This window comes from Nomascus leucogenys, chromosome 2 (assembly GCF_006542625.1).
Source record: "Nomascus leucogenys isolate Asia chromosome 2, Asia_NLE_v1, whole genome shotgun sequence".
In the NCBI taxonomy this organism is placed as follows: Eukaryota; Metazoa; Chordata; class Mammalia; order Primates; family Hylobatidae; genus Nomascus; species Nomascus leucogenys.
The window spans coordinates 140,480,336-140,506,420 of record NC_044382.1 but is presented as its reverse complement, the minus strand read 5'-3'; the positions used below and the strand labels follow the sequence as shown (position 1 = coordinate 140,506,420).

At 35.1% G+C, this 26,085-nt stretch overlaps 1 protein-coding gene across 5 annotated transcripts in view; it reads left to right on the top strand.

The window, feature by feature from the left end:
- Window positions 1-26,085, top strand: part of KIF3A (kinesin family member 3A) — a 48,999-nt gene that overhangs the window by 19,726 nt on the left and 3,188 nt on the right. Inside the window, exons 6-19 of one of the 5 annotated variants that reach the window (XM_030818632.1) lie at window positions 1,077-1,216; window positions 1,618-1,815; window positions 2,132-2,306; window positions 6,978-7,076; window positions 9,056-9,127; window positions 11,584-11,592; window positions 14,398-14,554; window positions 14,956-15,136; window positions 15,353-15,463; window positions 15,801-15,926; window positions 17,371-17,424; window positions 17,784-17,852; window positions 18,771-18,895; window positions 21,402-25,452. In XM_030818632.1, coding sequence (XP_030674492.1) covers window positions 1,077-1,216; window positions 1,618-1,815; window positions 2,132-2,306; window positions 6,978-7,076; window positions 9,056-9,127; window positions 11,584-11,592; window positions 14,398-14,554; window positions 14,956-15,136; window positions 15,353-15,463; window positions 15,801-15,926; window positions 17,371-17,424; window positions 17,784-17,852; window positions 18,771-18,895; window positions 21,402-21,450 — 1,565 coding nt within the window. In that variant the 3' untranslated portion in view covers window positions 21,451-25,452. Of the gene's footprint in view, window positions 1-1,076; window positions 1,217-1,617; window positions 1,816-2,131; window positions 2,307-6,977; window positions 7,077-9,055; window positions 9,128-11,583; window positions 11,593-14,397; window positions 14,555-14,955; window positions 15,137-15,352; window positions 15,464-15,800; window positions 15,927-17,370; window positions 17,425-17,783; window positions 17,853-18,770; window positions 18,896-21,401; window positions 25,453-26,085 lie in introns of those variants that run through there. The other 4 variants (XM_030818642.1, XM_030818647.1, XM_030818636.1 and 1 more) reach the window with 4 other exon arrangements.

Here is a 26,085-nt window from a genome sequence, read left to right as displayed (position 1 = left end):
AATGTCAGGAGCTTTCACTTTATGCTTTCTATATGCTTTTATTAAAAAAATTTAAATACCGGAAATATGTTAATTATTGGTTATTAAAAATTTTAACACAAGATTTCATTCATAGAATGAAATTAATTTAATTCTCAGGTAGTTAATTGGAGCTTTTGGTCACTTCATTAAAGACTACCCTTTTAATGTTTAAATTCTAAAATAAAAGCTTGCACAGAAAAGTTCTGCATCAGTGTGTAGTAGGAAGATAATTTTGGCATTGAGGAAAATTGACAATTTTAAAATACTTTGGAATTTAAGAAAAAAACTAATACAGGTCTATTGTAAAAAATGTTTTTTATTTACACAATACATTCATATATTTACACATGCAAATACTTTGCATATTTTGAATGGATTTTTTTTTTTTACAGAAGTAGGATTATGTTATGTATTTCTTTCTAACTTGCTTTTATTTTTAATTTATATGTTTATGGGCATTTTTCCATGTCTTTAGATCTACCTTATTTTTTGTAATGCTGCACTGAATATTGTTGTATTGTCTAACATATGTGTGCAAGTATTCCTGTGGTTTATATGTTCAAGCTGGAGTGCAGTGGCACAATCTCAGCTCACTGCAACCTCCACCTCTCGGATTCAAGCGATTCTTGTGCCTCAGCCTCCCAAGTAGCTAAAATTCTCTTTATTATTATTAGTTTTTACTTCCTACAGTACACCAGCGTGCATAATTCTCTTTAGACAGCTAAATCAGCAATAATTTTTCCAATTACTTAATGTGGTTTTTTGGGTGTAAATTAGTCATTTTTTAGGCAGTATTACTTGGGATTGAAATTATTTTTTGCTAAAGTTATGTCTTTAATATGATAAACCTTACAAATTTGTTTGTTATCAACAAAGTATAAGAGAAAATTCAGTGGCTATGGGTAGTGGCTAAGTACACACCCATGCCTTCATGGTTTAGCCATGCTCTCTGGCTTTTGATTCTGATAAAATTAAGTATTTTAAACTGCTCAGGATGTTTATTTTTAAAGGCACTCTCTGCTGCACTTTTAAAGGATTTCTTTTATTTATTAAAGGTTCTGTTGGTGCAACTAATATGAACGAACATAGTTCCCGTTCCCATGCCATCTTTACAATTACTATAGAATGCAGTGAAAAAGGCATTGATGGTAACATGCATGTCAGGATGGGGAAGCTCCATCTTGTAGATCTTGCTGTAAGTAACAGGACACTGCTTAAGGAATAACTGTTTCTTGTGATCCATTTATTTTATAAATGAATGAAAATTAAAGTGAAAAGGTATGATTTACATATGATTTTTAAGGTGTTACTTGTGTAAGTTTATTATTTATTATGGAACATTTCAAATGTATATGAAAGTATATAGAATAGTATAGTGATCCCCCATAGACTGATCACCCAACTCCCAACAATCAGCTCATGGCTAATCTTGTTTCATGTACTCTCACCCACTTCTTCCCTTCCTATATTATTTTGAAGTGAATTCAGGCATCATCAGGTTTTTTTACTGTTACATTACTTTTTAATAAAACCTTGGGAAGAATATTCTGTTTTTAAAAAAATTTTAGCTTTACTTTCATCTCTGTTTATTGCTAGGGTTCAGAAAGACAGGCAAAAACTGGAGCTACTGGACAGCGCCTAAAGGAAGCTACAAAAATCAATCTTTCACTTTCCACCCTTGGTAATGTAATTTCTGCCTTGGTTGATGGAAAAAGCACTCATGTGCCTTATCGTAACTCTAAATTGACTCGTCTTCTTCAGGATTCCTTAGGAGGAAATTCAAAAACCATGATGGTAAGACTTAATTGGTGATATAGTTAACATCAGGCAAATTTAAGATTCTAATTTATGCCAATAATTGATATGTATCACATTTTTTAAACTTGATTATTTTACTTTTTTTGACGTGTGGTTGTCCTTTCTGTGGTACACTCATGTGTATTAGCCCATAATAGTGTCCTTTGGAAGCTCATGTGGTTGACACTCTCATTTTCAAGAAGGCCAAGGGTGCATATGTGCTTTAAATAGTTTTTGATGTATTTGTAATGGTAGTATTAATTTTAACTCTGTCAAGTGTAAAATGATTTGTTTCATATTTCTAATTCAATAGTGTGCAAATATTGGGCCAGCAGATTACAATTATGATGAAACTATCAGTACATTACGGTATGCCAATCGTGCTAAGAATATTAAAAATAAAGCTAGAATTAATGAAGATCCAAAGGATGCTTTGCTGCGTCAGTTCCAGAAAGAAATAGAAGAACTGAAAAAGAAGCTTGAAGAAGGTAGCTTTTCCTCAAAATATTAATCTTTATGTTGGCTAAAAATACATTGTTGAACCACTAAGTGTTCTAACAAAAGCCCTCTGTTAAACCTTTTTTGAGCCTCTAACATTGGTAGTTAAATGAATATTTCTAGAAAGTGACTTGGTACTTACGTACTTTCCCATTTTCATATTAAGCTTAAGTAAAATTACATAATATTTGTGTATGTGGTTTTTTAAAAGCATTCCCATGATGTTTTGTAGATTTCATATGACCACGTGTTAAAGAATGAGTGTTTATTTGTCTCTGTATAAGAGCAAATTCTACAATGTAGGTATTTAGGTGAAAATGACCAGAATTCTGGCATTGCAATCAATATCAGCTCACTATTGTTTGAAGTAAAGAAACATATTAGACAGTCATGAGTAAACCAAGTTTGCTATAAGGAAAAATGCATTGCATGACCTTTAAAATATCCTTTCATACCTAAATTTGAACATGAGATTGTATTTTGGAAATTCTTTTCCAACAATATCATGCTAGAAAGTTGGAAAATTTGAAGATCTTATTTATGAGAGTGAGACGCTTCCCAGTCATTAAGTGCTCAGTGATTCCTTGCACCTTAATGCAAGAAACAGATCCTTTCTGATTGGTACAGAGCTCCTTTGTGAACCACATAAACAGGGCTTTGGTTTCAAAGCACCTTTGTAGTCTGTGAGGAGACTGACTAGATCAGAGGTGAAATTCAGAGACGCCAGCATCACAAATGTTTAGAGAAGGTACTTATTTAGTAAACAAGTAGTTACTGAGGAAAAGCAGTAAGAGAACTGTTAGATAATGAAATTTGGTGTTTTAAATGTGACCACTAGGTGGTATTTATAGCCAGTATGTTTTAAAGATTTTTAATTTCTTAGCGATGTTAATGGTGAGTGCATACTTTTATTTTGCTGACTTTATGTTTTACATTTTTTTTGTTGTGGTAAAATATACATAACATAAAATTTATCATTGTAACCATTGTTAGTTAAGTGTACAGTAAGTGGCATCAAGTATATTCACATTGTTGTGCAACTGTCACCACTATTCATTTCTAGAACTTTTTCGTCATCCCAAACAGAAACGCTGTGCCCATTAAGTAGTAACTTCCTATTCTCTTCTCCCCCTAGTCTCTGGTAACCACTGTTCTACTTTCTGTCTCTATGAATCTGACTATTCTAGGTACCTCATATAAATAAAATCATAGAGTATCTACTTGTGACTGGCTTATTTCACTTAACAGAACGTTGAAGTTTCATCCATATTGTAGCAAGTGCCTGAATTTTATTCCTTTTTAAAAAATTGTGGTTAAGCTTGCATAACATAAAGTTTACCATCTTAACCACATTGAAGTCTACATTTCTGTGGCATTACATTCACATTGTTCTTCAGTTACCCATCTCCAGTTTTCTTCTTGCAAAATTGAAACTTTGTGCTCATTAAACAGTATATACCCATTCCTCCCTTCCCGTAGTTCCGACCAACAACTATTCTGCTTTGTCTATGAATTTGACTGCTCTGGGTATCTTACGAAAGTGGTATTGGTGGGGCGCAGTGGCTCACGCCTGTAATCCCAGCACGTTGTGAGGCCGAGGCGGGCGGATCAGTTGAGGTCAGGAGTTCGAGACCAGCCTGGCCAACATGTTGAAACCCCATCTTTATTGAAAATACAAAAATTAGCTGGGCATGGTGGCTCTCGCCTGTAATCCCAGCTACTTGGGAGGCTGAGGCAGGAGGATCACTTGAACCCGGAAGGTGGAGGTGGCAATGAGCCGAGATTATGCCACTGCACTCCAGCCTGGGTGGCAGAGTGAGACTCCCATCTCAAAAAAAAAAAAAAAAGTGAAATGCAGCATTTGTCTTTTTGTGACTGGCTTATTTCATTTAGTATAATGCCTTCAAGGGTCATCCATGTTGTAGAATGTATCAGGACTTCTTTTTAATTCTGAATAACATTCCATTGTGTATATACTACATTTTGTTATCCGTTCATCCACCAATGGACAGTTGGTTCCTTCCACCTTTTGGCTGTTGTGAATAATGCTGCTATGAACGTGGTTATACAAATACCTCTTTGAATTCTTGTTTTACCATTTTTTGGGTATGTACCCAGCAATGGAATTGCTGGATTCTATGATAATACTGTTTTTAATACATTTCAGTTTATTTTTGCTCTTATGACATTTCTTTTTATAATCTAGTTAATGGAGTTGATCATATCAACAATAAAAAAGTAGGCAATAGCATTAAAATAATAATTTTTAAACTTAAAAATTGTTGTAGGCTATATGCAACTGGCAAACATGATATGGAGAGTTCCTATCTACCCTTCACCCAGCTTTACTTCATGTTAACATCTTTTATAAGCATACAACAGTTATTGAAACCAGGAAATTTACTTTGATATAGTCTTATTAACTAATCTGTGGACTTCATTCAAATTTGGCCAGTTTTCCTTCCAGTGCCTCTTTTTTCCTGGTCCAGGATACAATCCAGGATCGCACATTGCATTTATTTGTCATGCTTTCTTTGTTTTTTTTTTTGTTGTTGTTTTTTGTTTTTTGTTTTGAGACGTAGTCTCGCTCTGTTGCCAGGCTGGAATGCAGTGGCACAATCTCAGCTCACTGCAACCTCTGCCTCCCTGTTCAAGCGATTCTCCTGCCTCAACCTCCTGAGTAGCTGGGACTGCAGGTACGTGCCACCACGCCCAGCTAATTTTCGTATTTTTAGTAGAGACAGGGTTTCACCATGTTTGCCAGGATGGTCTTTATCCTCTGACCTCGTGATCTGCCCGCCTCGGCATCTCAGAGTGCTGGGACTACAGGCATGAGCCACCACGCCCAGCCATGTCATGCCTTCTTAATGACGATGTCTAGCACACTTATTCTTCAGTCTAATTCCCCAGTCTTTCTTGATGTTGACATTTTTGAAGAGTACTGGTCATATATTTTTTGAATGTTCATTAATTTGGGTTTGTCTACTTTTATAATGACCCTGCAAAGTTTCTCCAGTGCAAATCTATTGTTTTATTTTTCCATTTGTAATTAACATGTATGTTGTGGGGGATACTTTGAGACTGCAAAGGTCCTGTTTCTCGTCATACTTTCTCCTACTATTTTTAGTATGCATCAATAGTTCTTGCCTGCAACAATAATCCTGTGGCATTTGCTCCATGTTATTTTCTATTCTCATCATTTCTTCTTTGTTTAGTGTTTAGGATTCTATTGTAAGGAAGAACAGCTCCTTCATTCCCATTTGTTTATTTATTCAAGTATTTATCGTATTTAGATCATGGATTATAATCCAGTATTATCATTATTTATTTTGTTCGTTGAATTGGCCCAGCTTTGGCTATTATGAGATCCTTCAGAGTAGTTCCTGTATTCTTTCAGCATGTGCTCATCAGTTTTTTTGAGCATTTGATTTCTTTTTGTCACTACAAAAGGTTTTAGGTTTATCTTGTGTCTTCCTTGCCCAACCTTAGAATCGTTCACTTCTCTCTAGTCCCTTTTGTAGAAGAATGGTATTTAGAAACCCAGTTTTGGGCACTAGCTATGCTCATTACTACCAAGATGTCATTGTTTCTAAGCCCAAAGAACAAAATATTTTTCAGAAATTTCTTCTCCCAAGAGTCTGTGTTCCTTTCCATCTTGTACTTACAGGTACAATCATTACCTGGTTGTGATTAGAGTACATTTTACTTTTTTCTCCTGTATTTTATTTTGTTAGATATTTCATAGTAAACAGTGGCATTTAAAAATAGCTAATTTGAAGATGATATAGTGCTGATCTGTTTTATTGGCTTCATCCTTCCTTTTTTATCTTTTTTAATCTTTAAGTTAATGTGTAGTTAACACTATCTTTGTGTAAATAAGCACTTCTTTTTTTGAAAATATCTTGTGATACAGTCCTAAAAGTGGGATCACTGTTACATGACAGTTCTGTGTCTCTTAAAAATACAGATTGAGTGAATTACTTGAAATCTTAAACAGGAAGCTGTTTTAGAAGAAATTGTTCCTCAAAAGTGATCACATTTTTAAAAGACTGAATTAGTAACTCTACCACATAATTTATATATATATTTAAAATTATACATAAAGAAATGATTTGAATATTTTTATTTTTTTTTTGAGACAGAGGCACTCTCTTGTTGAGGCTGGAGTGCAGTGGTGCCATCTCGGCTCACTGCAACCTCTGCCTCCCGGGTTCAAGTGATTCTCCTGCCTCAGCCTCCCAAGTAGCTGGGATTACAGGTGCATGCCACCAAGCCCAGCTAATTGTTGTGTTTTTAGTAGAGATGGGGTTTTGCCATGTTGGCCAGGCTGGTCTCAAACTCTTGGCCTCAAGTGATCTGCCTGCCTCAGCCTCTTAAAGTGCTGGGATTACAGGCATGCGCCACCTTGCCTAGCCAGAATGTTTTGAAATTTTAAGTGGGTCAGAATTTAACTTCTCTTTAGAGACTTTAAAGTCTTTTTGGACATCTTACCTGTTTCTGAGATTGGCATATCCATTATACTCTCTAGGAACATTTAAATAGTATTTAAATTCGTTGTTTGCAGTAACAAAAACCTGAGGAAGAAAGTTGATATACGTATTTCCTAAATAGCTAATGACTTGGTACAGGATAAAAAACATTGTATTAAATTTCTGTCCAAGGAGAAGAAATATCAGGCTCTGATATCAGTGGGTCAGAGGAAGATGATGATGAAGAGGGTGAGGTTGGAGAAGATGGAGAGAAAAGGAAAAAAAGAAGGGGTAAGTTCTGTTTAGTAATCTGATTTGTACAAATTAGGTGGTTTCACAAGGTGGTAGAGTGCATGACTTTTATTTTGCCGTTATCTGTTTAATATATTAGGTAACAATTAGAACAGAAGATGTATGCCATTTACCTGGTTAACTTTGCATTTTTTTCTCCTGTATTGATCCGTTTATAGCTGACTTTGAATATATGTTCTGTTTTTTTAGAATTTAGAATTGTAAGACCATAATAGTGGGTATGCCATTTTAAAATTTCCTGTGGGTTTTAATTTTTATGCTGGGACTTACATCTGTGTTAGGAACCTAAGTTTTTTTGTTTGTTTGTTTGTTTGTTTTGAGACGGAGTCTCATTCTGTCGCCCAGGCTGGAGTGCAGTGGTGCGATCTCGGCTCACTGCAACCTCCACCTCCCGGGTTAAAGTGATTCTCCTGCCTCAGCCTCCTGAGTAGCTGGGACTATAGGCGAATGCCACCTCGCCCAGCTAATTTTTTGTATTCTTACTAGGGACGGGGTTTCACCGTTTTAGCCAGGCTGGTCTTGATCTCCTGACCTCATGATCCATCTGCCTCAGCCTCCCAAAGTGCTGGGACTACAGGCATGAGCCACCATGCCTGGCTGGAGCCTAAGTATTTTAAGGAAATTAGGATAATGTGGAGTTTTTCCACAAACAAGATTAGTCTTTAAAAGTCATTGAATTTTTAAATAGTAAATTTGTAAGGGGAATTCCATTTTTAAATTTAGTTCTTTTTCTTTATAAAATGTATTCTCATTCTCACCCTGTTGTGGGGGATTTGTTGCCACGTGTGAATTAAGACTGTTTATTATGATAAGAATATAGATAATATGCAAATGAAATGGACATATTATAATGGCCTACATTTCAAACCTTTTTACCATAAATATTTATTTCAGAACTCTCTTCCATTAATGTCGTCATTGTTTTCAAGCTGGTGCATATTTTGTTTGTCTTATTAAAATGATTGTGCTGAAAATAAACCCATCACTGCTTGATTAGGAGTCCCAAATTTAAAAACTATAAAGATTTTGTAACTTCAAAAGACAGAAAAATAATGATTTATAGCAAAAATTGGCAAAATGTCTGCTGGCTAAATCCAGCTCACCACCTGTTTTTGTAAATAAAATTTTATTAAAACAGCCATGCTCATTTATTTACATGTGCTCTGTGGCTGCTTTCACATGAAGCCGTATGGCCTGCAAAGTCTCAAACAATTATCTGTCCTTTTGCAGAAAATGTTCACCTGATTTAGAGAAATTTTTTTTGTTCACACCAAGTTTTTCACAGAGTAGATTATTATTTTCAAAGCTAAAGCTGATAACAGATTTGTTAAAAATAAAATTTTAAATAGAAAAATGCCAGTGTTTAATATGTTAAAATATGTAACAATAATATATCTTCCTTCCAGGCTTAGAAATTTAAAAATTTTCGGTGAGCCTTTTGAAAGTTTTGCTATCAAACCTTAAACATATTTGATAGTTTGATATTTTGGAGGGATAGAGACTGAAAGTGGAGACAGACTAACCTATTATGAAGGGCAATTTATCACTCCTATAATATTTATTGTGTATGACTTTGAGTTTTAAAACTCCGTTCGTTTAACTTATCAACCTAAATAGTTTCAATAGACTAAAATCTCACCAAATGACTTCTTTATTTTTTATTCTTGTCATTTCAGCCCTTTGAATGATTAGGCTTTAGGTGACCAGTAGGATCTGCCCACAGTAGTTGCTTAAAGCATTACACTTTCTAATTCCTCTGTATGGCTTTGTAAAGTAGAGAATATTGGATAAACTACCAGGACTGGTTTTTAGGAAAGTAAATTTTGGTTCTTTAATACAAAGCTTGATTGTCCTTTAAAATTTTTTTCTCTGAAAACTGAATTTTTCTCTGTGTGTGTGTTCATTTTCTTGTTTCCTCTTTCTTTGGTTCCCGTTGGGTTCATTTCTTTGTTTTCCAGGCAGTAGCAGCAGCAGTAGTTCAGACTCCACATGTTCTGTCATAGAGAAACCTCTGGATAAGTTCTTGCCTAGTGAGTGGTAGCTCTTACATTCTCTTACAGAGCTTTGGCTTTTCCATAACCCATGGGCTTCATTTGAGCAATGCTGCACCACTCCCTGTCATTACCTAAAGAATACATGTTGGATTCCTCAGGAGAACAAAGCATGTGATGATTCCTCCACCCCCTTTCATTGCTTCCAGTTAATCATAATTGTTAAAACATAGGCTTTAGCTTATGTTTGAGACAATGGAAGAGAGATTCATGCTTTTGCAATTGAGATAATGTAAAGAGAGCTAGTAAGCTGTATGAAAGAATAATTCTTATGCTTATTTTTTAGGTTTCATGACACATTTCTAATCCTGCTCAGGATAAGGGACACGTAACACCAAATCTTGTATTTCTAAAAGTACAAATTATACTTGAAGTACACCAGTGCCCATTATAACATGTCGTACAATTACAAAGTTTTTACACTTTGGTGTCCTATTCTTAGTGGTAGTTTAAGATTAAAGGCTCCCAAATAAAGAAAAACATAAAGCTTGAAGCAAGTAAAGATGAATTGAATAGTGTTTTATTTCAAATGGGCATTTATCCATATTTCTAAATTACCTGATAGATTTTAAGAAAATTTATTTATTTATTTATTTTTTTGAGACGGAGTCTTGCTCTGTCGCCTAGGCTGGAGTGCAGTGGCGCAGTCTTGGCTCACTGCAAGCACTGCCTCCTGGGTTCACGCCATTCTCCTGCCTCAGCCTCCTGAGTAGCTAGGACTACAGGTGCCCGCCACCACAACTGGCTAATTTTTGTATTTTTAGTAGAGACAGGGTTTCACCGTGTTAGCCAGGATGGTCTCGATCTCCTGACCTTATGATCCGCCCGCCTTGGCCTCCCAAAGTGCTGGGATTATAGGTGTGAGCCACTGTGCCCAGCTGATTGTAAGAAATTTTCTAAGGTGTGATTAGAGAATGCAGAATCACGAGAATTTTATGCAGGATCCATCTAGACTTATTTCAAACTTAAAGGCTTTCGTTAAAACCGAATTTAATTAAGTTGAAAAGTGTTACTTAATTTAATTTATTTATATTTTATTTTCAGAAGAAAGGGGAGTAGTGTTGCTTTCTTGTACCAGCCTGCAGCTTACTGTCTTTTAAAGCATTATCTGTATACTTACCCTTTCAAAACTAATGACAAAAATAATTGCTTATTGTTGTTATGCTTTTAGCTTTCTAAAAGAAGAATTCCAAGAATATTAGAAATCTCTTTCTTTATTGACAATTTGTAGGCAAGTTACAAAAACAATTCATTTCAAAGGATAATTTGTAAAATACTTGGAATTGCATTAGAAACCACATAGAGGTATTACTTTGTATAATAAACTGTGAAATATGAGAAAATATTTGAATGGGAGGCATTGCAATTTAGTTTTCTGTTTTAAAACTTAATTCTTAAAGAGTAGTTATATGGAAGTATGTTATGAAATGAGTTGTACTTTGTTCAATTCAAGAAGTTTTAATTCCTATTTGCATACCTAGCACATAATTTTTTTGTTGTAATGTGGGCGTGTCGGTGAAGTGGAGAGATGGTTGTCCTAGCATGTGGTTGCTGTGTGTAACTTGTGTGTACCCTCCCTTTCAAATATCTGAATGACCTTTTTAAAAGGTGTTTCTTGCTTGAGTCATTAATTGGCAGTGACTCCTATAGAATCATTGTTTATAATTACCCTTAAAAATCTACTAATAGAGGGAATGTAAGTTTGTTACTGTACAGGTATACTTCATTTTATGTAATAATTTTATTTTCTGGGGAAAAAAAAAAAAAAGCCCTTAATCCGGTTGGGAAATCGAATGTATTGGGAGGACTTGCGTCTTTAAAAATTCTTCATTAGACCTTTCTGTTAATCAAATAATCAGTGGAAATTACTGTAATCTAATTTATCTGTTTGATTGGTTCAGGTTTTTGTGTTAGATTTTCTTAAAGTGAAGCATGCCTATAATCCATATACTAAAAGAAATATTGAATTGGGACATTTTTGATATGGACAGTGTGAATTTTGTCACTTTAAACGTACTAGTTGTTAAAATTGCCTTAATTTTCTGTTTTGCCCTTTTAGATAGCTTCCCAGATCTTAGCAGGTTCCTATTTCCATGTCTTCTGTTAGCGTAACCACATGGTGTTGAACTGTGACCTTTGCAGGACTTGGGCAATCAGTGTGAGATCTTGAGATTGACTTGAGTTATAATCTAAGACTAAGTTAACTTTAATATTCTTGCTTAAATGACATCTCTCATTGTGTTGAATATGCTTTCTTTTTACATGGGCTCTATTTCAGTTTTGATAACGGTTTGATTTTTACTTCTACACTTAAATGAATGCTATTATATATTTTTCTTTGTTTCACAAGAGAAATAATGTTTTCCTTTTTTTCCTCCTCATCTCTGTGCATATTGCTTCCTGTCTGCGATTTGCTTACTACTTCTTATTGCAAGATCAAGCAGGTTGGTGTGATTGATTTGCACTCCACATGGTACAATTATTTATCCTATAAAGAACTATGTTATTTAAATACATTAAATTTTTAAAATTTAGTAGTTTTTTACCAGGTAAGTATCTATCTTTTGTATTTTTAACAATCTTTCAACTTTAGCTTTTAAAAAGAACTTCATTTTTTTTCCCTAAATTCTTAAAGACTCGTTAAGCCAAAGTTTGGAAATACAAGTGTAAATTATTTCATGTTCAAACATTTTTCTCCGTTTTTCTTAAAGCCAAGAATCAAATGCCTGGCTATGCCGTGGTTGCTTATGTAATAAAAATGAAATTAATTCAATTAGGACTGCCCTGAAGTTCTTCCCCTTTAACTTACCCTGGCCAGTTCACCTTCACAATATTGGTTACAGCACATGGCAAAGGGCAATAAAAAAATGTTGCTACTTATGTCTGGTTTAATTAAGTACTGTTTATGGCATTAACTTTTAAAAATATTTATTTGCCTGAAATTTTGTGCTGAATTTTATCATGTATTGTTAGAAATAGATTTCTTTTTTGTTTGATTGGTTTGTTTAAGAAGGTTTTTTTAAAAAAAAGTCCTTTAAAAAATACATATAAAATGTATGACGTCACATTTTTAAATACCTGGTTAGGAGAGTTAGCAGATGTTCACATTTAGCTTAAAATATTATTTGTGGAGAAATATAATGATTTATCAGAGTGATTGTGGCTAAAGTAATATGTTACTTAAATATTAGGCTTTTGGAACTAACCCTGGCTATATATCTTTGATTGTCTTCATGAAAGTGTTACAAGACCACAATAAGATTTTTGCTGCTAAAGTATCAGTTTGGAAACATACCTGAATGGTTTTAAATTACTAATGTAATGCATTAATTCATGAACAGTTATGTGTCTTTGTATTTCTACATGTAAAATCTTTTTATTTTACTGCTTCTTAATGGGTTTTGAAACTGTCTTTAACTATTAAAACAATTAGAACCCTTGAAGCCTGTACATACTACTGTTCATATGTTGATTAGATCATTTCCTCTATACTGTTAGCATCAGTGTCTTCATGCATTTATTATTTTTGTCTTAACATATGTCCCATTTTGTCTTTAAATATTTATAATTCTGAGGTGGAAAGGAAGTTACACTTTTTTAAATGTATATGCTTACTATATACCTGAACTGATACTTTTCTCCTTCAAATTTCTAAGACATAGTATAACTGATGGGAAGTATTTTGGGAATAGTAGTTAAATTATTTTAAAGTTGTTTTTTAACAGCTAATTCAAAAGATTCAATACAGATGACTGTGCCAAACAAGCCAGTAAATAGAATCAATCTACATCCTGACTTTTGGAATGCAATGAATCACACCACACCAAAGCATGAATTTGGATCAGTGCTTTTATTTACTCTTTTATTTCATTTGTCTCGTGCCTTAGGTTTGCTTTGGACTTACAGTTCTATACAAATAATGTATTTTAAACCCTAGAGTTTTTTTTACATAATTCTGTCATAAAGAGTTAAAGCCTATTAATGATTCTGCATTTCATAGTTCCTGAAAAAATATAGTCAGTTATATATCTCCATCATAATTATTTTTCAGTTCTTTTTCCTTGTTAGGTGGTGGGGGGTTAGCTTTTGGGTGGAGACATTAACGATTTATAAACTCTTATGATTTACACTCTTCTTCTGTAGTTCTTTGGGAAGGAAGTTAAGAATGACAGAAAGGTTCTAGGGCAGCCTCAGACCAATTCTATGAAAAGTGTTAATTGGTTTTCTGAAGGAATGTATGTTTCTAAGAAACTGTATGACCAGAAATGAATTGTCTTTGATTCAGTTTCATCAGCAGTTTAATAAGCTAGTTTTATTTTCTCTTTTTTTCATTTGGATTTTGTGATTTTGAAATTCATTAATAAACTTTCTTTGAGCACCTATTACATGTATGTAAAATACTTTATTAGACATTATTAGCAAAAATAATCAATTGGAAGCCATATTCCAGCTTTATTATTTGGTAGTATTTCTACTTATATTTGACACTTGACATGTTTACTCTGACTTAGGGAGCCTTCGGGTCCTGAGTTTGACATAATAACAAGCTATTTTAGTTGTTCCTTTAGTGTACGATGATATATCTTGACAGCTCAGCCACTGTGAAATGCTTGGTTAATTACTGTGTATGTAACTGTTACATAATTACGTAGTATAGAATTTTTTCCTTTAAAAGTATGCTGTGAAATAAAATAATGTTATTAAACAAAAATTTTAGAAAAACTCTGAAAAATATATTAAAACTACTTGATATAAATTCTGCCTGATATTTTTATCTGTGCATTTTATACCTATATATGACTTTTATTTGTTTTATGTGAACTTGGGGAAAACATTTTAAGGAGTCGCTTGATTTTATACTTGGTTATCAGGAAAAAGTAACTGAAGAATCATGTTGCTTTTTTTTTAACCTATATTTGTTATCTGGGGACATATTTTTTTTTAATTTGGCTTTCCTGTTAGTCTTTCTTTTCCTATTATTTAGCTCATCTATTTTGCTTCTCTTTCACTTTTGTTCTTAGTTATCATTGTACAATTGGACAACAGTTTGAATTTAGCAATGAATTATAAAGTTCTAGGAGCATAATAAATGGAAATGCATGATATTATTGGTTTGATTTCCTTAAAATATTGATAATTGGTTTTGTATTATTGAGGAGTGTAGGCATTTCTATATTGAAGGAGGTAATTTATATAAGTCTGAACATTGACTCATTTTAGTGATTGTTGCAATTAAATGATTCAAATAGGAAAAAAGAAAGTCTCCCCAGACAAGATGATTGAAATGCAAGCAAAAATTGATGAGGAGAGAAAAGCACTTGAAACAAAGCTCGACATGGAAGAAGAAGAAAGAAACAAAGCTAGAGCTGAATTAGAGAAACGGGAAAAAGATCTTCTTAAAGCCCAGTGAGTATTATTGAATTGAGATGAATTCATGATTTAAATTTGTGTTTTTTCATAGGATATATAAAATAGGAAAATTGAATAGTAATTAAAAGCTTGATTTTTGTCTCCAGTGTAGCTCTTTTTGGATAGAAGCGTCCCTTGTATATAATGTATTTCTAAAAACTAGATCTGTTTTGATTATTTTATTTCCGTATGATAGGAAAACACATCAATGAATTAGAATGAGTTATAAATTAAATTAGAAATAGATACTACACAGTGGTATAATTTGGTAGAGATGTTACATAATTATATTTCTATTTTGAAATTGTATATCCAAATTTTTGTTAAATTTTGGGAAATGATATTAGTAGAATAATAGATCATCAGTGAATATAGAGTATCCTCATTCTAATCAACAGACAAGAGCATCAGTCTTTGCTGGAAAAATTATCTGCCCTGGAAAAGAAGGTAATTGTTGGTGGGGTTGATTTGTTGGCCAAAGCTGAGGAACAAGAGAAACTTCTTGAAGAATCTAACATGGAACTGGAAGAAAGGAGGAAAAGAGCAGAGCAACTTCGCAGAGAACTTGAGGAAAAAGAGGTAATGTGACTTTCTGTTTTTAGTTTGGTATTTTGCCAGAGAGATTTAACTTTTCTAGTGGAAAGCTAAATATCTATAATCGTATTGAAATTTTAAAGCATATTTATGGATTGCTTTGAAGATCAGAGTTGCTAAACATTTATGTCATTTGTTAAAGAATTAGATATTTAATTTTACAAAGAAAATTATTCTGAAGTTTACTAATTTTTGTCATAGCAAGAACGCTTGGATATTGAAGAAAAATATACCAGTTTGCAAGAGGAAGCACAGGGAAAGACCAAGAAGTTAAAGAAAGTTTGGACTATGCTGATGGCTGCAAAGTCAGAGGTTGGTTCTCTTAGAAATTACCTACTAATGCAGTTCTGGATTTTTTAAAAAGGAGTTCTTTGATTAAGAATGTATAAATAATCATAGTGTGAGCTTATAATTTAAAAGAAATAAAATATGTGCAATTTTTAATTTTATCTATTAGGCTAAATTGTTTCTTTTCAACCTTAACAAATAGTGTAGAATAGATGCTGATAGTGTCACGCTGTTTATCATTTTTATAAAAGAACTAGGTAAGCTCTCACAAGGTCTCTTAGACAAGCATCCTATGTGAGATGGGGCTGTTTTGTAGTTAAAGTCTTGTTTGTTCATAATATTTTTATGGATTTTCTGGTAGATGGCTGATCTCCAACAAGAACATCAGAGGGAAATTGAAGGCCTACTGGAGAACATTCGGCAACTTAGCCGGGAGCTTCGACTTCAGATGCTTATTATTGATAACTTTATACCTCGGGATTATCAGGTAAAAAGGAAGTTCTCTGACCGAGATAGTCACTTGACTGGGATTAAGGAACAAAGATTTCTAATTTAACTGATGGTAAATACTTAATACTTCAGTTATTGAATGTACAATTTTTTGAACAAATGCCATCACATTTCACTTTAGTTGTTAACTTTTCTTAATACATAATCTCTGTTTGAGTATCTGAGGATCTCAATGAGAATTTTTTAGCCTTTTAGACGAACTCAGATTCATGTATATGCGATCAGAATCAAGGTGTAGATCCCATTCCTTCATTCAGCGCCCATTATTGTACAAGTAGAATAAATGGAACCCCTGTGCTGCCTTTTTCTCCCTGCTGTGGGTGCTGATTCTTTGTGTGTGTGTGTGTGTGTGTGTGTGTGTGTGTGTGTGTGTATGGTAAAATATAGATAACATGAAATTTACCATCTTAGCTATTTTAAGTGTGCAGTTCAGTGGCGTTTAGGATATTCACATTGTTGTGCAACGTGTACCATCATTCATCTCCAGATGGATGCTAATTCTTAGTACTAGTATAATTTTAAAATCTCGGCCTCTATTTTTTTTAATCCAAAATTTGTCTTTCCAGTGCATTTTGGTAAACTTTAATGTTATGATTTTTTTTTTTTTTTTTTTGTCAGGGAGACAGAGTCACTCTGTTGCCCAGGCTGGAGTGCAGTGGTGCAATCTCGGCTCCCTGCAACCTTCATCTCCCGGGTTCAAGTGATTCTCATGCCTCTGCCTCCCGAGTAGCTGGGATTACAGGCGTGCACCACCACACCCAGCTAATTTTTGTATATTTAGTAGAGATGGAGTTTAGCCATGTTGGCCAGGCTGGTCTTGAATTCCTGAGCTCAGGTTGATCTGCCCGTTTTGGCCTCCCAAAATGCTGGGATTACAGGCATGAACCACCATGCCTGGCCAGTTTTTTAAAAATCTGTGTTGATTCTCAATACAGTTTTAAGAAGTTTGTCTGAAAATAAGTCTTAGTCTTTTTTTTTTTTTTTTTTTTTGGATCTCAGGTACATGGAATTAATCCTGGGTTCATGGTACATTCTCCTTACTGGTCCTTGGATGGCCTGCTTTTATTTAGTTATTTTGTAATGAACTCATCACCCAAAACGATATCTAGGACCCTGATAATAACTACTTCTAACCGGTTTCCCCTTCTCTTATTTCATTCCTTTGCCTCTTCCAACCCAAGGTAATCATTATCTTGATTCCCGAGTTTCTCATTCTGTTGTTTTTTCATTTTCATTTAGTTTTATTGCATCTACATGCATTCCTACGAAATATATATTTTAGAATTTATGAAAAGGTTATATCAGTATATAATGTTTTGAGACTTTTATTACTCAATGTTATTAAGATTTTAGTTTTATGACTTCAATATTTTAGATGTTATTAAATATTAAAAATAGGCTATCTTTCACCTTTTTAAAAGGAAATGATTGAAAACTATGTCCATTGGAATGAAGACATAGGAGAATGGCAGCTAGTGAGTATTACCTTCATTCTTTCATGTAATACTTAAAGAGTACTTCCTATGGTCTAGAAATTGTGTTGGCTACAATGGGGAACGTGGTCCAGTAGATGAATCAGATGAGAATCCAGTAGGGCAGATAAAATATTTTTCTAATTCCATGTAATTAATTGTAACATACAGATCATGGTCTGGGTGGAAATGGTCAGAGTTAGGGGCTAGGTGGGACTAAGTGACCTCTGGGGCCCTTTCTGTTCTAGCATTCAAATCATGTTTTACTAGTGTAATATTAGGATTTCTCAGTTATTTGCCTAACTCACAGTATTGATGACTAATTAAGACGTTTCTCTCTCTCTCCCTTTTCTCTTTTTGAGAAATGTGTTGCCTATACAGGAAATAACATGAGGAAGCAAACCCCAGTACCTGATAAAAAGGAGAAAGATGTAAGAGTACTTTAAAAAAAAAACAAAACACAAAACTACAGTTGTTTCTTTATAGGAATATGAGTCATTAAATTGTATTATCAACCTGATATCTGTTAATCAGCTCTCCTGAAAAATGGGCTGATCTTTTGGGAATAAAGGCTCTAGGATGGGGTGATGAGGACAGTTCTGCTTACCATCAGTCTTGATGTCAGGCTTATTCCCACTGCAGGAGGGGCATGGAGTCACTCTTCGGAGTCTTCTTTTCACTGCCACTCTGGGTCGTAGGATTATGGGTAGAGACTAGAATGTGTCTTTCTTTCTCTTCAAAGCTAATTCTAGTCCTAGGTCAAGAAGAAGAGGGAGCAGGCTGGGCGTGGTGGCTGACACCTGTAATCCCAGCACTTTGGGAGGCCGAGGTGGGTGGATCATGAGATGAGGAGATCGAGACCATCCTGGCTAACACGCTGAAACCCCGTCTCTACTAAAAAAAATACAAAAAAAATTAGCCAGGCGTGGTGGCGGGCACCTGTAGTCCCAGCTACCCGGGAGGCTGAGGCAGGAGAATGGTGTGAACCTGGGAGGCAGAGCTTGCAATGAGCCAAGATCGCGCCAGTGCACTCCAGCCTGGGCGACAGAGGGAGACTTCATCTCAAAAAAAAAAAAAAAAAGAAGAAGAAGAGGGGGCAGCTTTAAGAAAAACAGCAACAGTTTTTCTTTATGTCCAAGGAAATTTATAGTGTGTCAGGGCTTCTTACTCACCAACCTTTGGTGAGTACATTTTAGATACTGGGATTAGAAGATAATGTCATTAGACATTTCTTTGGTTTTAGCTTCTGCGGGTTTGATCGAGGAGTTTATTCAGTATTTTAAATCTTCCCCCAAATCTGGCTTAACTCTTTTCCTTAAGAGTGCTTTGTGTTTGTTTCTTTTACTTAGCCCTTTGAGGTGGACCTTTCTCATGTGTATCTTGCCTATACTGAGGAGAGTCTGCGTCAGTCTTTGATGAAACTAGAAAGACCACGAACTTCAAAGGGGAAAGCAAGGCCAAAGACAGGGAGAAGGTAAGGACTGTCCTTGACTCTGATAAAATGAAGGCATTGAGGTATTCTAATTAGATACATGTATAGAAAGTTAAAATTTATTTAGTTAAAACATGATACATATTTTGGCTGATTTATTAAAAATCAAATTCCTGGCCGGGCACAGTGGCTCACGCCTGTAATCCCAGTATTTTGGGAGGCCGAGGCAGGTGGATCATTTGAGGTCAGGAGTTTGAGACCAGCCTGGCTAACATGGTGAAACGCTGTCTCTACTAAAACTACAAAAATTAGCCAGGCATGGTGGTGCATGCCTGTAATCCCAGCTACTGGGGAGGCTGAGGCATGAGAATCGCTTGAACCTAGGAGCCGGAGGTTGCAGTTAGCCGAGATCATGCCACTGAACTTCAGCCTGGGTGACAGAGCAAGACTTGGTCTCAAAAAAAAAAAAATCAAATTCCTTGTGTATTAGAATTTGAGTAAATAAAATCTGGCCGAAGAATTAAGGTCTTCCAACTTCTTAGGCTCCTGAGTAATAGAATTTATTTTTAATTCACTCTGTTATTTCCAAATGTATAATGGGTTTAATTCCTTAATTCTTAGACTAATTCTTCTTATGAAATGCGAATTAATTTGCCTGTTTGGTCTCCCAAGGTATTGTATTCAGCTGGTTAGTTTTTCTGTCAGGTGCCCCAAGAACCTTGATTTCCTCAGTCACCAGCTAAGGAGAACCTCCTTGGACATTTCCCCCTCTCCTTTGGGCACTGGTTTTGACGTTTGGGTAGTCCGCATGTATCATCACATAAGCTCAGGGAAATCGGGATATGGGAGTCCTGGGCTGGAGCTTATTTTTTTTCCTTTCCCTTTCCTACATCAAGGACTGTTCAGTTTACTTAAGCTGATTTTAAGACTCTGGGGCTCCTGAAATGTAGAAAATAATAAGCTGCTTTTTTCCCTACTTTGAGTGCATGGACTTTCAAGTTACACGTGGGATGAAGTTGTATGGTTTTGATATTTTTGTGTTACATCATCTCATAGACATGACTTAACACTTATAAATTTGGGATGGTTGAACTTAGGGTTGGGCAAACAGTTGAATATTAAAAATGTACAAATTTTTACATTCTTTAGCATTTAGGTGAGGGGTTAAAAACTTTCCTATACCAACACATGCCAAGCATATTATAGTGAAGGAAATCAGTTCTAAGAAACACGAGTCCCTTTCGATGTATCTTTTTTTTCCATTTTTAGTAAAATGACAATGCAAGTGTGATGACACATGGTAAGACATTTGTCCCCAGCGTAGGAGAAAAATTGGCAGTGGTGAGCAGTCCTGTCTAAAGTGAGTGGCTGCTGTTCTCTTCCTAGTTATCTGTGGAAATAGAGGGCTCATTGTTTCTGGATCTTCTCTTTTCTTTTCTTTTTTTTGAGATGGAGTCTCACTCTGTTGCCCAGGCTGGAGTGCCCCAAGTAGCTGGGATTACTGGCACCTGCCACCAAGCCCAGTTAATTTTAGTATTTTTACTACAGATGGGGTTTTGCCATGTTGGCCAGGCTGGTCTCAAACCCCTGACTTCAGGTGATCTGCCCACCTCAGCCTCCCAGAGTGTTAACATTACAGGCGTGAGCCACCGTGCCTGGCCTGGATCTTCTCTTTTCTAAGGAAAAGCCAGAAATTCGCATTATTTACTTGAGATCTCTCAATTTTAGTTACTTTTTTTTTTTTTTTAACTATATGGACCCTAAAGCAAATGAATAAATAATATGATAAGATATTTGAATACATTTCCCAGAGCATCCATTTTAAGATACGTCATTTTTTTAGTTTAACATTAAAAAAATCATGTGGCCCAACATTATATGAGCCAAACTCACCATCTCTGTATACTGGAATTGGCCTGCTATAACCAGCTGAATACAATTCCATGGTTATGGAAACCCTAAGAAAATGATAGCCATAAACATGGACAAATGCATGCATTAAATGGTTTATTGATGTTATATTACATTATATGATATGTTCAATGTGATGTTCTTAATTAGAAACACATAGTTAGATGGGCTAGGCAAAATTGCAATAAATATAATACATTAATGTAGCATTTCCATAAGTCCCTACATATGCATCTGTGAGGTGTTGCCTGAGATGATTTGTTTCTGATTTCCTCTGAATCCACTTGCACCTTTCGAGTACCTCAGAAGAGATAATCAGGGAGTTCAAATCTGGCAAGCATGCAGCTCACTTGGCCTGGCCACGTGACCTAGTCCAGTCTTGGAAATTATCCCTGTCCTATCCCTCACTATCTGGCATAATGGGGTGGGCTGCCATCCTCCTGCATTTACTCTAAGTCAGCTTCCCGTAGCCTGAAAAGGCAAACATTAATTGAACACTTACCATGGTCAAACGTGTCAAATTTTGGCTTGTTTCCAGACTATACAGGCCACCCCATAGTTTCTACATAATGTTAAATGTTTGCATTTCAGTCTTTTAGGAAAGCATTCATGCTTGCTTTTTTTCTTCTCCAAACAGAAAGCGTTCTGCAAAGCCTGAAACTGTAATTGACTCTTTACTGCAGTAAATGTTACAGACTTAAAGTCACAATAAAAATTAGTGATATTCGCATGCCTGGACAAAATCTTTAATTAAAACAGTGAAGACTTCTCTATAATTTCAATTAATGGAAGCTGTAGATCAATGAATAAGACTGGAAATAATAATTTGCTTAAGAACTTTTAGTCTACACATATTAATATAACATTAAAATTGTACAACTGGTGATTGTTCAAATTGTTGTACTACTACTCTTGTACTGTTCAGGGAAGTTGGGGGAGCAGTTCATACTATAGAGAGTTATAGTTTAGATGTATGTGTAAATCGATTAGCTATTTATCCAACTACTGTATATTTAGGTAACTAGAATTTCAAATTAGAAAAAAAAACTGTGTCCTGTTTTGCACATAGAAAGAAGCAGATCAGATTGTCCTATGTTGTGCTGTTATATATGAATGTTTGGACTGTACATCTAAGGAATGATTCCGTCTTAACACCCACCCGGCCTGTTTAAACACATTCTAATTGTTTAACATTTGTTGCATTTTAAGTATGAGATGACTGATCTTATGAATGTTCTGTAGAAAATTTTATAATTTAACAATCTTTGCGAGTATACATGTTTTTTAACAAGTTGAAAATGTTTCATCTGAACCTATCCTAACTTTTTTTTTGCCAGTTTGAGTTCAAATCAAATACACCTTAAGTTCTGGTTTCATGTTCTCTTGAAACATTGAATTGTACGTAAATATAAAGGATCTACTGTTGCGGAAAATTAAGAAGCTAAATACTGCTCAGTTATCTTTGCCTGCATGTGTATTTTTAAAAATTCACTCTGAAGTGTAACTCATGGATGCTTTTCTTTGAGTTCTAAATTTTGGTGGGAATTACTTTATGTCTCCCAGTTAAGAAGGGTCTCCATTTTCCAGAAAATACAGCTAAGCAAGAAAAATATCTTTTAAATACTTTGCCTTTAAAACACTTTTTATTTTGTTTTTCTATTTTAAAAATAAAATATTATTTTCTGAATTTCTTCTATTGAGTAATCCAGTTAGACCATATTCTTCTACAAATAAAAACTATGTTGATTTCATAGTAAAGTAAGTTGTAATAGAGATAATTATTTTTTTCTGTTGTTAGCTGCTTATTAAATTTTTATTATTATTTTTTAAAGTTATGCTACTCCTGGCTGGGCATGGTGGCTCACGCCTGTAATCCCAGCAGTTTGGGAGGCCAAGACAGGTGGATCACTTGAGGTCAGGAGTTCGAGACCAGCCTGGCTAACATGGTGAAACCCTGTCTCTAGTACAAATACAATAATTAGCTGGGTGTGGTGGCGCATGCCTGTAATCCCAGCTACTTGGGAGGCTGAGGCAGGAGAATCGCTTGAACCTGGGAGGCGGAGGTTGCAGTGAGCCGAGATGGCATCACTGCACTCCAGCCTGGGTGACAGGGTGAGACTCCACCTCAAAAAATAAAAACAAAATAAAAATAAAGTTATGCTACCGCTAAACCACTTAATGTATGTTTTGCGGTTTTCAAAATTAAGTAATCGGCCCTGAAACACATTGGTTGAAAATATTTTGAGACTTTATAAGTTAGTATTTATTAAATTAATATTATTTTAATAAGTTTTGTTAAATCCTAGTTTAAATGACAAAGCTGTGTATAGAGTAGGGGTGAGTGAAGGTGGAGTACTGGTGAGGTGGCGATAAAAATGTATCCATAAATTTAAAGTCCATTCTGTAATTGGAATACTGAATGTCCTGTGTGTGGTGAACATTTTCTAGGTGATTAGAATTGCGTTTCACTGGCTGCATTTATTTGTGGTATGTAAGATAGCTAGAAATTTATTACTTAACTCTGTGGGGCATTGTTTAGATACTGTGAAGAGTTGAGGTAAATAGGTGTCTTGTAAAAGCTTTGTGTGATCAGAATATTTTGGTAATTATAAAATGTTTTTGATGATACACATTTAACTCTGTTAGTAATTACTCTAAAGAAATCTTAATTTTACCAGTTGAAAAAAAATGCTTCTTTTTAAAAGTTCATGTTTCTAACCTTTAACAATTCAGTTAATAGGAAAGGAGTAACTTTTAAATCAAGCTTTAAAACATGGAAATTTAAGCCAGTATATTAGATATTTTTTCTATCCCACCCTACCATGATAATAAAAATAAATCTATAAAAAGTCAAAATAAAAAGCCGATCTATAAAAAGTCAATTGAGAAGTTCTAAAAGCAGGCTACTATAGCAGGGGTGTTTGTTTTTTGTTTGGAGACAGAGTCTGGCTCTATTACCTAGGCTGGAGTGCAGTGGGATGATCTCGGCTCACTGCAACCTCTGTCTCTTCAGCCTCCTGAGTTGCTGGAACTACAGCTGTATGCCATCATGCTCAGCTAATTTTTGTATTTTTTTTGTAGAGATGGGGGGGTTTTGCCATGTTTTCCGGGCCGGTCTCGAACTCCTAGAGCTTAAGTGATCCACCCACCTCAGGCTCCCGAAGTGCTGGAATTACAGGCATGATTATAGGCCTGAGCCACCACACCCTGCTTACTATAGCAGTTTTTTTAAAAAAGCATTATGTTAAAACTGATTATACCAGATGGACATTAAATATCCATCTCAGAAATAAGAAAATTTGATATTTAAGCCTGGCCTGAATATCTATTTTTTTTTGAGACGGAGTCTCACTCTGTCGCCCAGGCTAGAGTGCAGTGGCGCAATCTCGGCTCACTGCAACCTCCGCCTCCTGGGTTCAGGGGATTTTCCTGCCTCAGACTCTTGAGTAGCTGGGATTACAGGTGTGTACCACCACACCCAGCTAATTTTTGTATTTTTTTTAGTAGAGACCGGGTTTCACCATGCTGGCCAGGCTGGTCTCACCTGACTTTGTGATCCGCCCGCCTCAGCCTCCCAAAGTGCTGGGATTACAGGTGTGAGCCACCACGCCTGGCCTCAAGCCTGGTCTGAATATCTATATGCAAATATGGGACACTGACTTCAGAGCTATTCATTTAGCTCCAGTCATAGCAATTCTGTAGTTTCCTCACATTTACTGTGTCTTTGTCCACAAATGAAGTATGTTGTAAGGTCAGTGTTAATTTCGTGAGACGATATAGATGAACACACTTGCTCATTTTTTTAAATAAATATGCAGATTTAAAATGAGTGGCACATATATATAAATAGATTATTGAATGGGTATTCTCTTTTCCCTTTAATTTAAAAAGTGATATTTATTTATTAAAAGGAGCATTGGTAGAATTATTGGTTTATAGTATCTTCTTTAATAATCCTTACGATTACATATACTAATAGGATGTTAAAATTATCATAGTGTTTCTTATTTGTGTTTAGATTCTTACAAAGCATGAGATGAGTAATCAAGGGGAGGGTCACATCTCCATGTTTGCCCTATGAATAGAATCCATTTGACAAGCCATTTCATTTCCTTTCTGGAGAAAGGGAGTTGTTTTTTTTTTCTTTTTGCAGCAAAAATGTAAGGTTTTATTGGGGGAGGGGGTGGTGCTACTTCCTCTGTAACATGCTTTTAAAACTATGATGATGGTTTTTGGTTGTTTTTTGTTTTGTTTGTTTCCTTTTAGTCTGTTTTTAATATCCTTCCCCTTAACTCTTAAGGAAAGTCTTCTTTCCCACAGGGCTGTGAATTAAGGAATGGGTAGCGTTTACGTTTAAGTACACCAATGTCTGCCCAATTTCCTAATGTATACGTTTGTTTTGTTTTTAATTATTTTTTGTTCTTAAAAATACTAGAAGAAAACATAGATGTTTCTAGTGCCTTTGAACTTATACTGTAGTCTGACTAATTTAATGAATAACTTCAGTAGCATTACTATAATACTGTATGCTGGCCAAAATTACAAATTGTACAGTTTGTTGCATCAGTTTCAAAAGCCATGCTTTCATTGTATTTTATGTATAAATTGTATTTGTTCAAGTTGTATATATTGATATTGTATGTATACATGCAGCATGGTTAAATAAGAATAAAAATCTTTTGCCTAATGTCTGTAGTAGTGGTCTGCTGCTTTTCTCAACTATCTTTGTGCTTACTCCACCCTGATATTAATGAGCAGGTTCTTTGTGCTTGGCATCTCAATTTGTGGTTAAGAGAGGCCTGTGTAGTTTCACACCCAGAAACGCTTAATGTGGTGGGTCTTTTAAGCAGAAATCATGAAGCAAATCTGGGAGCCATGTTATTTACTTCTTTAAACTTTTAGGTTTGGTGGTACATGTGAAGGCTCGTTACATAGGTAAACACATGTCATGGGGTTTTGTTGTACAGATTATTTCATCACCCAGGTATTAAGCCCAATACCCAATAGTTATCTTTTCTGCGCTTCTCCCTCCTCTCATCCTCTCCCCTCAAGTAGACCCCAGTGTCTGTTGTTTCCTTCTTCATGTTCATAAGATCTTATCATTTAGCTCCCACTTAAAAGTGACAACATGCGGTATTTGGTTTTCTGTTCCTATGTTAGTTTGCTAAGGATAATAGCCTCTAGCTCTATCCAGGTTCCCACAAAAGACATGATCTCATTCTTTTTTATGGCTGCATAATATTCCATGGTGTGTATGTATCACATTTTCTTCATCCAATCTGTCATTGATGGACATTTAGTTTGATTCTTTGGAGTAACTT